The sequence below is a fragment of the Nannospalax galili genome, unplaced genomic scaffold (genome assembly GCF_000622305.1).
Source record: "Nannospalax galili isolate Female #2095 unplaced genomic scaffold, S.galili_v1.0 scaffold146, whole genome shotgun sequence".
Taxonomy (NCBI): Eukaryota; Metazoa; Chordata; class Mammalia; order Rodentia; family Spalacidae; genus Nannospalax; species Nannospalax galili.
In genome coordinates this window covers 6,347,378-6,361,880 of record NW_008357929.1, presented here as the reverse complement: position 1 = coordinate 6,361,880, position 14,503 = coordinate 6,347,378, and the positions used below count along the sequence as shown (strand labels likewise).

Genomic DNA, 14,503 nt, shown 5'->3' with positions numbered 1-14,503 from the left:
TTTATTGTTCTCTTTGTTTCTATTTCCTTAATTTCTGCTCTGATTTTTGTTATTTCTTCTCTTCTGCTGGGTTTCGGTTTCATTTGTTCTTGCCTTTCCAGTGTCTTGAGTTGCAATGTTAGGTCATTTATTTGGGCTCTTTCTAATTTTTTAATGTAGGAACGTAGAGCTATAAACTTCCCTCTTAGGACTGCTTTTAAAGTCCCAGAGGTTGCATTGTGTTGTATGTTTTGAGATAGGGTCTCACAGTAGCTCCAGCTGGCCTGGAACTTCCTATGTAAACCTTCCTGGCCTTGATCTCACAGAGATTTACCTGCCTCTGCCTCCTGAGTGCTGGGATTAAAGGAGTATGCCACCACTCCTGGATTGCCTTCCATGATTTAAATGAACACATTTTGAAATCAGAAATGTCTTTACACACATTGGAGATACTGTTTATTGAATATTCTCTATTGTATATCTAACTTGTTGGTTTTCACAACTTATTTTACTACCTAGTTGTGATAGTTAATCTTGGTTGTCAATTTGTCAACTTCCCTGAGAAGAGGGAACTTCAATTGAGAAATTTTCCCCATTAGATTGGCCTGTGGGCATGTCTGTGGGTCATTTTCCTGATGGCTAAGTAGGAAAGCCCAGCCCACTACAGGTGATACTATCTCTAGGCAGGTGGGTCTAGGCTGTATAAAAAAGGGAGCTGAACATGAACCTGGAAGTGAGCCTTAAAATAAGCAGTGTTCCTTCATGGTTTCTGCTTCAAGAGCCTGCCTTGAGTTCCTGTCCTGGCTTCCCTCTGTGATGGACTGTGATTGGAATGTGTAAGCCAAATAAGCCCCTTCTTGTCCAAGTTGTTTTTGGTCATGGTGTTTATCACAGCATAGAAAAGCAAACTAGAACAATGGTAGATACTCAGTAAATGTTGAATTAAATAGTCCTCACGTTTTAATACTTAGAGGGATAATTCATATTCTTTTTTTTTTTTTTTTTTTTGGCATTTTGAGACAGGGTCTCTGTGTAGCCCCAGCTGACCTGGAACTCGCCATATAGACCAGGCTGGCTTTGAACTCCCAGGGATCTGCCTGCCTCTGCCTCCCAAGTGCTGGAATTAAAGGTGTGTGCCACCATGCCCAGCCCAGGGATAATTTATGTTCTTTAGTGAAGGGAAACACAGGTTAGGAAAATTGTCCAGACTCATTATTTTTTTCTTTTTTTCTTTTATTGAGATAGAGTCTTATGTAGATCAGGTTGGACTTGAACTCACTATGTAGCTAAGGATGACCTTGAACTCCTGATCCTCTTGCCTCTACCTCTCAAGTGCTGGTATTATAGGCATGTTCCACCATACCGAGCAAGGGTCATTCTACTTAGTGGAACTAGAATTGAGTCAGGATCCATCTTTTCCAAGTCCAATGTGCTGGACTCATTTTCTAAGGGGGTCTTGTGTTTCTCAGTTACCCACTAGAGAAGAGGAGACATATAGACAGGTGGTCCCACTTCCTACTGCTGTGTAAATGAGGACTCATTTCTGCTTTCCTCTCCTTATATATTGAGGAGTTCTTTTTATCTGGAAAGTAGTTGGGATAGACAACAGTGTTAGTCAGTTTGCTGTTACTGAAACAAAATGCCCAAAATAACCAACTTATGAAGAGGAAAGGTTTATTTTGACTCATCATTTTGAAGGTTTCAGGTGGACCCACTGTATTTGTGCTGTGGTGAGGGTGTATCTCATGGTGGGAGCATCTGGGGGAACAAGTTGCTTATCAGCTGGTGGTTGAGAAGCAAAAGAAAAATGGGAAGGAGTAAGATTCTGTATGCATGTGTGTCTATGTGTGCCACAACACATGTGTGGAGGTCAGAGGACAGCTTATAGGAGTCAATTCTCTTCTTCTACCATGTTGGACCTGGGGATCAAACTCAGGTTGTCAGACTTGGTGGCAAGTGCCTTTACCCACTAAGCCATCCTGCAGACCACAAATCTAGACTCTTAGTGACTGACATACTCCTACATGATGGAGCCTGCCAACCACTCAACCTGATTCCAGACTCCTTATCCTTTTGATCTACTGTATCTGCTACCTGTCCTTCAGTGAGCCAGGAGTATTAGGAGTAGGCATCCCAAAGTGGGGCCAGGAGATGGCTGCTGACCAGGGAGAGGTGCTTACCTAGCCTCACTCTGACCCAATGAAACCAACAGCTGTCTTTTCCTCTGTCCTCCTGAAGTTGCTCTTGGAAGTTGGACCATCTTGAGGCCTGGCTGTATTTGCTTGATGGCAGGAGGCCAGTGCCCTTGGGATTATTCAGCAGAGATAGCACTTTCCCTTTTCCACAGAGAGCTCCTCTCCTCTGTGTAACTCTGAATGATTTTTCTTTTTGAAGTTATCTCTGTTTGGATACAGGAAAGCTATATAGCTAGATTTATTTATAACCGGAATAGAAAACATAAGGACCACTCTCTTTTCCATTACTTTAACGATTCTCAAATGTTTTCATCCTGCAAGGACTGGATTTTCACTACCCTCTAAACATCAGCACATCAACAATCTTTTTGGACAGTTTGTTTTTTCAGAAAATGCCACTTTTGCAGAATAGAGGAGGGAATGAGTTTAGGGGGAAAACCAGCAGCCAACAATGTATATTAAGCAAGAGGCAAGCTCTCTGTCTCTGTCTCTCTCTGAAAAAGGGTCTCATTCTGTAGCCTAGCCTGGCCTCAAACTCACACTGTAACCTAAGCTGGCCTTGAAACTCACTATGTAGCCCAGGCTGGCCTTGAATTCTGTTTCAGCCTCTGGAGACCTTGGATGGAAGCCTCCATGTTGGTGCATACCTCATCTCTTGATTTCCACCGTAGTCTTGTACTGAGGGATGCTGTTCTGTGTGAGCATGGGTAGCACAGTTGCTCAGCTAGCAGGCTGGCTTCATGCTCCTCTGGCCTCACAGTTCCTGCTTTCCAAATGACTTTCTGTTGCCTTTCACCTTATCCACTTTGGGATTTTCTTTCCATATGCCATCCCTAGGTGACCCCATTTGCAGCCCTTGCAGTTTCTCATCTTGTCATTCCTGTGTAGAAGCATTCTGTGTCACTGTGAATTCTTTGGTTGCAAGCAACTTGAGCCGAGCATGGAGAGGGGTGCAGAACGCCAGGGAGGAGCACACAGAATTATGGGAATATCTTCTCTAGAACCACACAGCTCTGACAGGAGGGGTCTCAGTGGCAGGAACTGCTGAGTTCTCTTGCCTGATTACGATGACTAGAATTGTTTTTTTCTGCCTTCGGTCACTCTACTCAGGGCTCACATTCTGGGGAGGGACCTGGCTCTTGTTAGAGGTGAATAACGTCCCTGCCAAAAGAGCCCTCCTGTTAAACTTTTCATAGGGACGCATGAACAAATGTCTTTTTACCCCAGATAAGGCACCAGTGACAGACCAGAGTAACCATTCCACTGATGTCTAGCTTGGTGAACCAGTGAATCTATTGGGCTTACAGGGGTGTAGGTAAGGGGTTACTTACAGGAGTGTGGGTGACCCCCAAATGGCTGCACCACTAAAAGTCCCATCCCAGTGTGGGTAGAGACCTTTCAAAGCTATATTTGGGAGGTCAAATCCTCTCCTTAAGTTAACCTACCAGCCCCATGTTCTCAAGTACCTCCTGAGACCACGTGGAGCTGGGTCAGGATTACGGACAGCTGATGGGGTGTATGAGAGAGAGGGAATGGCTGGAATCCCAGGTGAGGGTCTAATGACCCTCCCCAGCCTCTCCTATGAGGGACCACAATAGGCTGGATCTTTCTGAGGGTCTCTTGTGGGTAATCACAGCAGTGCTGTGCTCAGAGGACAGCATGCCATACCTCCCCACCCAGAGACTGGATTCAGGGTTCCAAGAACGATAAATCTTGTGTAGTCAGAATGTCCCAGTTCCATAATTTATCCAAGTTCACACCTCCAGGCCCCTGTCTATATTTCCTACTCCACTTCTCTGCCTGGCTGCTGAATCACCTTTGAACTTAGTACTTCTTTCCCAAGCCCCTGCTACTCTGACTTCACTGCTGTTCCCTAGTCATCTTTGGATGGGCACCTTGGAGTTAGTTGTCCTCATCTCTTCCTTTCTTCTTCCTTGTCAGGTGCTGGCTTAAGAGCTACTTACACAGGATGTCTTGGCTCTCCCCCTCCCCAAGAGCTACTTACACAGGATGTCTTGGATCTCCCCCTCCCCAAGAGCTACTTACACAGGATGTCTTGGCTCTCCCCCTCCCCAAGAGCTACTTACACAGGATGTCTTCTTGACTCTCCCCTTCCACAAGAGCCACTTGCACAGGATGTCTTGGATCTCCCCCTTCCCATCTTTTCATCTTCATGGCTTCTGCTCTCGCTCACCTGATTGTCACTTGGGTTCTTAAACCTTCTATTCTCTAGGTTGTCCTTCTTCATGTTAAAATATCTCTGTAAGAATGGAGCTACCACTTTGGTTAAAAAATATCTGATACCCCATTGTGCAACAAACACCACCTGTGCAGTGCTCACCACATGCCAGGCACTGTTCTGAGTTTGTCTATTTATCTATGAATGAATGACTGTTTAAAATTTTTTCGATTTTTATTTTATGTATATGAATGTTGTACGTGCATGTATGTAAGTGCATTACATGCATGCAGTGCCCATGGAAGTCAGAAGATGGCATCAGAGCATGAGGTGGAGCATGAGTTGGTGCCTGGGTTAACATTGCTTCTGGAACTGGAGGCTGGTTTAACCTTTAAAAGCCTGCTCCTGGTTACCTGTTTCCTAAAGGCTCCATACCCTTGATAACAGCCACAAACTGGAGAGTGGGTGTTCAAAACATGATCCTGTGGGGGATATTTCAGATTCAAACCATAACATTGAGTAACTCCAGCAGCCTGGTACCCATGTAGGAATTTGAACCCTGACAGTCTGATTGAGTCTGTCTGTCTAGTTATTTATAATTTCTTTTTCTTCAGTATTAGGAACGAAACCTAAGGAGGTTTTCTGCTTTTTACTGAAGCAAGGACATAGTTCTCCTTAGGACTCTGAAGGCCCCAACAGCTTGGTACCAGATTCACTTCCCAGCTCTGTTTTCTACTTCCCTTTCTTTCCACATCTAGTATTTTAGTCAAATTGGGCACAATAAAGTATTGAGGCAATGCAAGTGACTATCTGTCCTTGGTTTTATTTCAGTGGCTGTGCTAAAATACCCTGAGAGAAGGTAACTTACAGGAAAAAGCTTTTATTTTAGCTCACAGTTTCAGGTGACAGTCCATCATTTTGGACAAGTCAAGGTGGCAGACAGAACTTGCATCACATCGGCAGTCAAGAGCAGAGAGAAATAACTGCATGCATTCTCCCTTGCAACTGGATTTCTCCACTCTTGTACAGGTCAGGACATCCTATCTAAAGAGTGGTGCTTCCCATATCTATTAACTTTATTAAGACATTCTCCCACAGACAGGCCCACAGGCCAACCCCAAATAGACAGTCTTTTGTTGAGATTTCTTCCAGATGATTCTAAGTTGACAATTAAAGCTAACCATCACACAGTCCATCCCAAATACTCATCACCTATTTGTCCCATTATTTTATTATGAAAAATTTCATAATGTAGAAATACTGAATTCATTATGTAGTGAACACTCATCACTCATACCTACTACCTGGAATCTGCAATTTATATTTTATCGAATTATCTTTATCACATATTGACCCATTTGCTTGCCCCTCTATCATTTCTCCTTCTTTTTAGCCTCCTTTTAAATTTTCTTCTTTTTTTTTTAAGATAGAGTCTCACTATGTAGCTCTGACTGGCCTGGAACTCATTATGTAGACCAGGCTGTCCTTGAATTTACAGAGAGCCACCTACCTCTGCCTCCTGAGTGCTGGGATTAAAGGTGTGTGCCACCAAACCCAGTATCCTTTTATTTTTTAATGTACTTTAAAACATTTTTTATTGCCCATTTCCACGGTTCTGTGCTGGGGTTCTGTCTGCTTGAGTTTGCATAGGTCTTGTGCATGCTGATACCAATGCTGTAGGTTCATATGAGTAAGGTCCCAGGAGCCTGTAGGACTCTATTTCCATATGGTCATGCATCTCCTCCCTGGCTCTTACAATCTTTCTGCCCTCTCTTCTACAGTGGTCCCTGAGTCCTGGATGGGCAGAGTTTAATATACAAATACATACTCTACAGACTCTTACTCTCCACGCTTTGGCCATTTGTGACCTTTGTGTTCCTGATCCTCTGTTGCATGAGGGAGCGTCATTAATGAGAACTGGGAGATGCGTTAGTGTTCTATGTTCTGTGAGCCTTAGGTGTAGAGGTTGCATTGTAGATGTGTCACTTAGGCTTGGGCAATTCAAACAGTGTCAGTGTGTGACCAGATGTGGAACTCTGTAGTAGTCTCTGTCTGTTGCAAAAGAAGCTTCTTTGATGAGTGCTGACTGGGATACTTGTCTGTAAATATAAGGATCCATGTTTTGCACATAGTAAGAAATTACATTTGTCTAGGAATGTGACAGCCTTGGAGTTTTCTAAGACCACTCCAGCCATGTATATTTGGCCGTGTTTATAGTACCACACACGAGTTTCCTCTCATTGAGAGGGCTTTAAATCCTGCTTGGAAAATTATTGGCAGCTGATTACTGATTACAGCTGATTGCTGCTGATCTTTCTAAAGGGAGGGACTCTAGATAGGCTGGCTAGACCCCAGTTGGATGAACTTACACTGAGGGACGTCTGGGGACACTAACTTGACATGATAGGCCTTAACACAAATGACAGAGTGTATGAATTCCAGTGGGGTGGGGGGCTATGGGAGGGTGCCAGTGGAGAAGGAGGTGTAAAGATGATTAAGATGTTCTGTATGAAATATACAAACATTCAATAAAAAAGTACAAAAAATTGACTGAATAACACTTTTTTTTTTTTTTTTTTTACATTTTATTTTACGTGTATGAGTGTTTTGCTGGCATGTAAATGCACCAGTACCTGTAGAAGTCAGAAGTGGTCATTGGATCCCCTGGAACTAGAATTAAGAATAGTTGTTAGTCACTATTTGGGTGCTGGGAACTGAACCCCAGTCGTCTCTAAGAACAGCCAGTGCTCTTAACCATGGAACCATCACTCCAACCACTTTTGATGTCCTTTGATGAAAGTTGTGCTCATCGGTGTGCTTTCCCAGGCACTTTATGTGCATTCCTTTTGCCGGGCTCTGCCCTCTGCTTTTTGAACTCCATCAGCACTTACCTGCCTGTGAGATCTTCTGAGTGTTCTTTCATTCTCTGTGCAGATGGTGTGGGTCAGATTTCTATTGCCAGGCCAAGTACCTGAGAAAAAGTTACTTAAAGGAGGAAATGTTTATGTTGCAGCCCATGGTCAGTCATTTGGCCCATTGCTTTTAGGCCTCTGGCTGGAAGCATTTGGAGGATCAGGAAGGAGGTAAAAGGCCAACCTGCGAGACAGAGTTTGAGACCAGCTTGAGCTATAGCAGACCCTACCTCAAAAATAAAACAACGTAACAAAAAACAAATAAACAAAAAAGAATAAATTACTCAGTTTTGGGTATTTCACCATAGCAACAAAAAATGGACTAAGATAAAAACAGAGAACAAGTAACTTACTTAACTGGGTTAGAAAAGTTGAATGGTTTAGTCACTCGTGTCATCCTTGGGAGAGAATTCCCAGTGTAGGGGAGGAAAGGCTTAGCCCATGGTGACCAGGAAGCCAAGAGGAAGTGCCCAAGGCCCCAGAGTGCTTAAAATTAGTTCTCGGAGACAGATACTCATTTAGTACACAGACACATGCAGTGTTATGTCACACCTTGTGTTGGGGGTAATTAGGAAAACACGTCTGAAATGACTGTGAGGGGAGTGATAATGAAAAAATCAAAAAGCAGTGTTCTCAGGCATGCCTTATGTTTGGCTCTGCATGAATGTGCAGATATTTTACCAAATAGCTTTATATTATGAGTGGCTTTAATTGAAATGGCCTTTTAGCAGGGCCTTAATAAATAATTATATTTCCTATGTGGTATGGATGGGTAGGAGGTAAAGAAACTTAAAGAGACTAGAAAGCGGGAGTGGTTCATATTATTAGTGGTAGCCTTCCAGAAGAGATTGGTGACACTGGGGTAGGCTAGAGCCCCAAGGTAGGAGAGATAGAAACTGGCCCAGAAAGATACCTACAGGTTGCAGGGATTTGGATTTGATGTTATCTTATTCAACTGAGCCTTTGCTCAATGTGATTAAATTAAGAATGTTGAGTTTGGAGGCTGAAGTGATGGCTCAGTGTTGAAGAGCAGTCGCTGCTCTCCAAAGGTCTCAGGTTCAATTCCCAGTATCCATATGGCAGCTTGTAACTGTAACTCCAGTTCCAGGGGATCTGACTCCCTTCTGACTTCCTTGGGCACCAGGCACACACCTGGTGCACATATATACACGTAGACAAACACTCATACACATAAAATAAGTCTTTAAAAAGAATGTTGAGAAGGGGTAATTAACCTGGATTATTCAGGTGGGCCCTTAATATCTGAATGTGCAGACATTTTACCAAATAGCTTTATATTATGAGTGGCTTTAATTGAAATGGCCTTTTAGCAGGGCCTTAATAAGTAATTATATCTCCGGTGTGGTGTGGATGGGTAGGCGGTAAAGAAACTTAGAGAGACTAGAAAGCTGGAGTGGTTCATATTATTAGTGGTAGCCTTAATGTAATACTGAATGTTCTTATAAGAGAGGCAGAGGGAGATCAGAGACCCCAGGGGAGAAGGCAGTGTAGAAACACAGCAGAGAGAAATTTGAAGATGCCGGCCCTGAAGATTGAATGACATGGCCAAAAGCCAAGTAATTCCAGCAGCCACCAAAGCTAAAGGAGGCAAGAAGTTAATTCCTGCCTAGAGCCTCTAGAGGGGGTGATGCCTGTCAGCACTTTGCTTTCAGACTGTTAATGCTGACTTTGGATGTTCAATCACAAGAACTATGAGAGAATAGGTTTCTTTTCTCTGAAGCCACTTACTTGGTTTTATTTTTATTATTAAAAAAATAGGTCTTAGCCAGGCGTGGTGGCACAAGCCTTTAATCCCAGCACTTGGGAGGCAGAGGCAGGCGGATTGGTGTGAGTTCGAGGCCAGCCTGGTCTACACAGTGAGTCCAGGGCAGCTGAGGCTACAGGGAGACCCTGTCTCAAAAAGACCCCCCCCCCAAAAGAAAGGTCTTATATTAAGATGGTTAGGTTTGATCATCAACGTGACAGTATCGGGAATCACTTAGGAGACTAGTCTCCAGGCACATCTATAAGGAATTATTTTGGTTAGGTTAGCCTCTGGGTATGCCTGTGAGGGAGTATGTTGGTTAGGTTAATTGCGGTGGGAAGACCCTGATAATGCACAGCGCCATTCCCTGGGCTTAGGTCCTGGTGTACAGAAAGAGGCGAAAATTAGCTAAGCATGAGCATTCATCTCTCTGTTTCCTGACTGTGGATCCAGTGTTACGAGCTGTCTCAAGCTCCTGCTGTCATGCCTTTCCTGACATGATAGACTGTGCCCTGGAACTGTGAGCCAAAATAAACCATTTCTCTCTTAAGTTGCTTCTGTTGGGGTATTTTGTTGCAGCAATGAGACAAGTAACTAAGGCAGGTCTCATGTAACCCATGTTGGCCTCAGACTCTCTGTGTACCTGAGGATCACATTGGACTTTTTAAATTTTTTTTTTTTGTCTTTGTCTTTTGGAGACATGGTCTCCCTGAAGCCCCAGCTGGCCTGGAACTCACAATGTAGACCAGGCTGGCCTCAAACTCACAGAGATCCACTTGCCTCCCAAGTGCTATGATTAAAGTCCAGCTTGAAGCCATGTATTAGAGATACTTTTCTGTTGCTCTGATAAAACACCATGACCAAGGCGACTTATAGAAGGAAGAGTTTATTTGGGCTTGTGATTCCAGAGGGATAAGAATTCACTGTGGCAGGGATGCATGGCAGCAAGCAGCAGGCATGGCGACCAGAGCCAAAAGCTCAGACAAACGCCAGAGAGAGCAAACTGGAAGTGGGACTGTGAACTCTCAAAGCCTGTCCATGGTGGCGCACTTCCTCCAGCAAGGCTGTCTGTACCTTTTAAAGGTTCAGTGGCCTCCCCAACAGTGCCACCAACTGAAGACCACGTGTTAAAATGTTTGAACCTAATGGAGAACATTTCTCATTCAAAGCATTACAAGTTACCAGTTTGCAATAGCTTGCTACACAGGAAAGGAATACACAGGAGAATGTGAAGGAGTACCCAGGAGAACCCCTAGATGCAAAATGAAGGAAGCTCATTGTGCATCGCAGTGTAAAATTTAAAACCGGCTTTGTCTGAGAGCTGGCCTATACTAACATGAAAACTGACTCACTGGGAAATATGGACAGGAATGAATTAGTAGGTGGATGTGGAGAGATTTGGTGTGGCACGTCCTCCCAAGTGACATGTACAGAGGCTTCTTGTCACTGAGGTCCCAGAAGAACGTAGGAGAAGAGCACCATCAACCCCAGGGAAGTTCTGGGGCTGGGAGTGTGTATGAGCTTTCGCTATGATTTATCCTTCAGTTTTGCTTTCAGCATTCTCCCCACCCCACCAACTCTGGGAGACTGGAGGATTGAGAACATTAAGTAATGATAAAGGCAGTGTTGAAGGTCAAGGCTTCACAAGGCTCAGGAAGAGTTGATAGGGGCATTGGGGGAGGTGATGGGCTCTGAGGTCTGGAAGCAGCTGTGTGACAGCAGGTAATGTTGACAGGATGTCATCTGCTTCCTTTCTTGTTTCTTTGCAGCTGCCCCCAGAAGCCAATAAGGAGAACCTCCCATCCACTACAGCTCCACTTTCTCTAAGCCAGAGCTTTGTGCAGAGCCACTTTCAAGCACAGTACAGGTAAGAGGGGGATACATGCTTAGGATGTAGCTACTTGCCTCTCATCGCCAGTCCGTCTAAGAACAACAAACCCCACAAGCATCCTTTCCTCCCCCACCGCAAAGCCCAAGGAGTCACTCACTCCTGTTGTTTCTGACCTTGAGGATTTCTTCTTCTTCATGACTTCCTGTCCCTTGAAGGATTGAAGGAGGAGTGACTAGAGGGCAGCCCTGTAGGTCTGGAATATGGAGGCCAGGATCTCTCCAGCCCGAAGGCACACAGATGCTGGGGAGATTCTTCCTGTTTGCTTGGTGTGGCCAGAGAGCCCAGCTGAGCAAGTCATTGTGAGTTGAAAACAACATGGAGGATAGAAAAACCATCCCGTAGCCTTTGACTTCAGGAAGCATGTACTTTCTTTAGGCATTTCTGTATGAAAGTACAGAGACATAAGGCAGAATGCTTCTAAGAATTATCAATGTTTAGTAAAAAGTCCTTACAGCAATGAGATGTCAAAGAGGAGGTTTGCAGCCCTAGGCTGCCTGGACCAGCTGTGTCTTTTGCTGGGCTTTGCCAGCTGAATAAGATCCACTTGGTAGGAATGTCCTCAACAAGGATGGATACGAGCTTAAAGGTGGAATGAGAAGAGGATGGGATTTCAGGGAACCATTGGCTACAGAAAAGTGTTCTTAGGTGAGATGCTCATGTGTGTGTTTCAGATATCAACATTAAAACATTATTGTTTTAGCTGCAACAAAACCAAAATTGAGCATATTAATGGTGTGATATTTTGATATATGTATACAAAGTTTAATATTTAAGTGATATTTAACATTTCTGTCTCCTCAAGCAGTCACTTTACTTGATGGTAAAAACTCAAAATCCTTTCTTGTAGCTAGCATTTATTTATTTATTATTTATTTTTTGAGACAGGGTCTCCCTGTAGCCCCAGCTGGCCTGGATCTTACTATGTAGACCAGACTAGCCTCAAACTCCCAGAGATTCACCTGCCTCTGCCTCCCGAGTGCTGGAATTATAGTTTCTTGTAGATTTTTAAATGCATAATATGTTATTCTTATTTGTAGTCACACCATTATACAGGTGAACGCAGAACTTCTGAGTTAGTGCCCACTGATCAGCATTTCCCCACCTGCCATCCCTTCCCCCTGGCCTCTCGTAATTGTCATTCTACCCTCAACTTCATTAGATTCCATATTTACTTATTTATATATTATTAAAACATGCATTTTATAGCATTATATAAAACATTTATGTTTATATACTTAAATGAAATATATGGCATAATATATAGGATAATATATAAATATCTGTCATATAATTAGTTAAATAATATATAGGCTATGGGTTACATTTATATAATTTATCATTACTCTGTTTTGAGATGTTGGAGATTGAACCTAGGGTCTCATGCATGTTAGGCAAGTGTTCTATTCTAAGTGACATCCTTCACTCCATTTATATAATATAAATATGCTTAAACTTATATATGCTTAAATATATTTAATTAATACTGTTTGTATATGTGTGTATGTATGTATGTCTGTGTGTATGTGGGTACATGTGTATGTCTGTGCATGTGTGCAGATGCTAACTTTGGTGTTGTTCCTCTGGAGCTATCTATCTTGTTTTTATTTGTTTGAGACAGGGTCCCTCATTGGCCGGGGGCTCGCCAATAAGGCTAGGCTGGTTGGCCAAAGAGCCCCAGGGATTCACCTGTCTCCACCTTCCAGCACTGGGATTATAAATGCATGCCTCCGGGCCTGGCTTTTTTGTGTGGTCCTGGGATCAAACTTGGGTCCTCATGCATGCACAGCAAACACTTTACTTACTGAGCTGTGTCTCCAGCCCCTGTTAATTTGTATTCTTACAAGAGTCTTGGCAGCAAGTGCTATAGCCTGGGCTGGGGCTTCTTGCAGGGACCATGGTTAGTGGCAGAGGCAGCTCTGTCTTCCTTGGTCTCTGAATTTGAGCCTGCCTCTACTTTCTTTGTAATTCTTCCTCTTCTGCTGCCTTTCCATCTCATGTTTTGGCTCTTGATTGTCTGTGCTTTTTAGTTGCACAGAGTCAGGCTTCCTTCTGGGTGTAGCATTAAGTCCTTTAGGAGCAGTGCTGTCTCTATTTGTTGGACGACGGCCACTTGCCTTTGTTCTGCTGTGTCTTCAAGATTTCCTGGTGGCTTTCTTTTCTTAATTACTTCTCTTCAAACAAGGTGACATTCAGTCTTCTAGAATTCCCCAACTTCCAGCCATGTACTTCCATACTTCCTGAGAACTTTTATTCTTTATGTTTAATCAGGAAGAGGCCACTTAAAACTGCCCCCGATTTAGGATTTATAGTATATTTGACAGTCATTAACAAAATGAATAGGATAGGATGGCTGTCTTTGAGAGTGACCAAGTGTTCAGGAGGTTCAGGAAGCGAGCATCTGAGATGCTTTGGAAGTTTGATACCTTCTACTGGAGCAGGAAACCCATTGCACAGGGGAAGGTCCCTCACTCTCTGGGTCGTGAGCGGGGACCTGCATGGAAGACTTTCGGTATAAGGGTGGACTTCAGTGGCAAGTGCACAGGAAGCTGCTGCGGAGGTTAAAGTGGGTGTAGACCAGTTCAGTTCATCAATCTCAGAGAGGACTCTGGTTATTATAGGCATTAGAAGGAGGCAGGAAAGGAAGCAGGAGTTGTTCTACTAGGGGGCAATGGGGGCCAGAACTGTGGAAATGGAGGGGCATGGCAGGTTTGGAATGGCTTTTAGATGTAGAGTCATCAGGACTTGCTAGAGGGTTTAAGGGTGGGAGGTGGAGGGACTGAGGGAGTTGATCATTAAGAATGACTTCGGTTTTTATGTAAGCGTTATTGATGAGTGCTTTGGAGGGAGGGTTGAGGGTACTTGAAGTATGTACTACAGGTCCCTGACTTTGTAGAGTTGGGGGCGGGGCTTCTGAGGAAGTGACATTTGAACCCAGCAAATGTTAAGGTTTAACAGTAGATTTATCTCCTGTAGGAACCTAAGAGGCAAAGGCGTTTGCTGAAAATGGGCTGCTAACAGCTAAAAATACCCACTCTGAGCTAGAGAGCCTACAGACCAGAGAAAGTGTCGTTAGGGAGCCCAAGGAAGGGAGGGCTTTTGAGGTTTGAGTGGTGATTTTCTGCAGTGATAGGGGTGGGGACAGCTCCAAGCTGACCCTGTTGAATGATGAGAACTGTTGCTTCTTGTCATTTCCATGAAGGAGGGTCCAACTGGGATGCTGTCAGCCTTCTTTATGAACTGGGGGTGGTGTATAATTGTGGGTTGATTCTCGGGCCCCTGCACACTGAGGCTGTCCCTTTCCTTTCTCCTCTCAAACTCTATTTTCTTTTGAGGTACTGAGCTCAAACCCAGGGCCTCCCTGGCTTTTATTGGGCCTACTGGACACATTTGTTTTGTCTTCATTTCTTAACTTCTGAGAACCAGGTGCACTTCCCATCCTTCTGTCATTAACTTGAAACAGTACTTTTTATTTCATTTTTTAATTTTTAATAACTGCATGATTAGAAGCGAATCCAGCCATGGTCGAGCAGGACCTTTGACTTATCTTCACGTAGGCAGAACTGGTAAATCTGGTTTTTATCA

General features: G+C 43.8%; 1 protein-coding gene across 2 annotated transcripts in view; it reads left to right on the top strand.

Annotated features, from left to right (window-relative positions):
• Usp43 (ubiquitin specific peptidase 43) overlaps nt 1–14,503 on the top strand; it is an 82,213-nt gene that overhangs the window by 17,363 nt on the left and 50,347 nt on the right. For both annotated transcript variants that reach the window (XM_008855734.3, XM_008855733.3), the window contains exon 3: nt 10,800–10,897. In XM_008855734.3, coding sequence (XP_008853956.1) covers nt 10,800–10,897 — 98 coding nt within the window. The remainder of the gene's footprint in view (nt 1–10,799; nt 10,898–14,503) is intronic.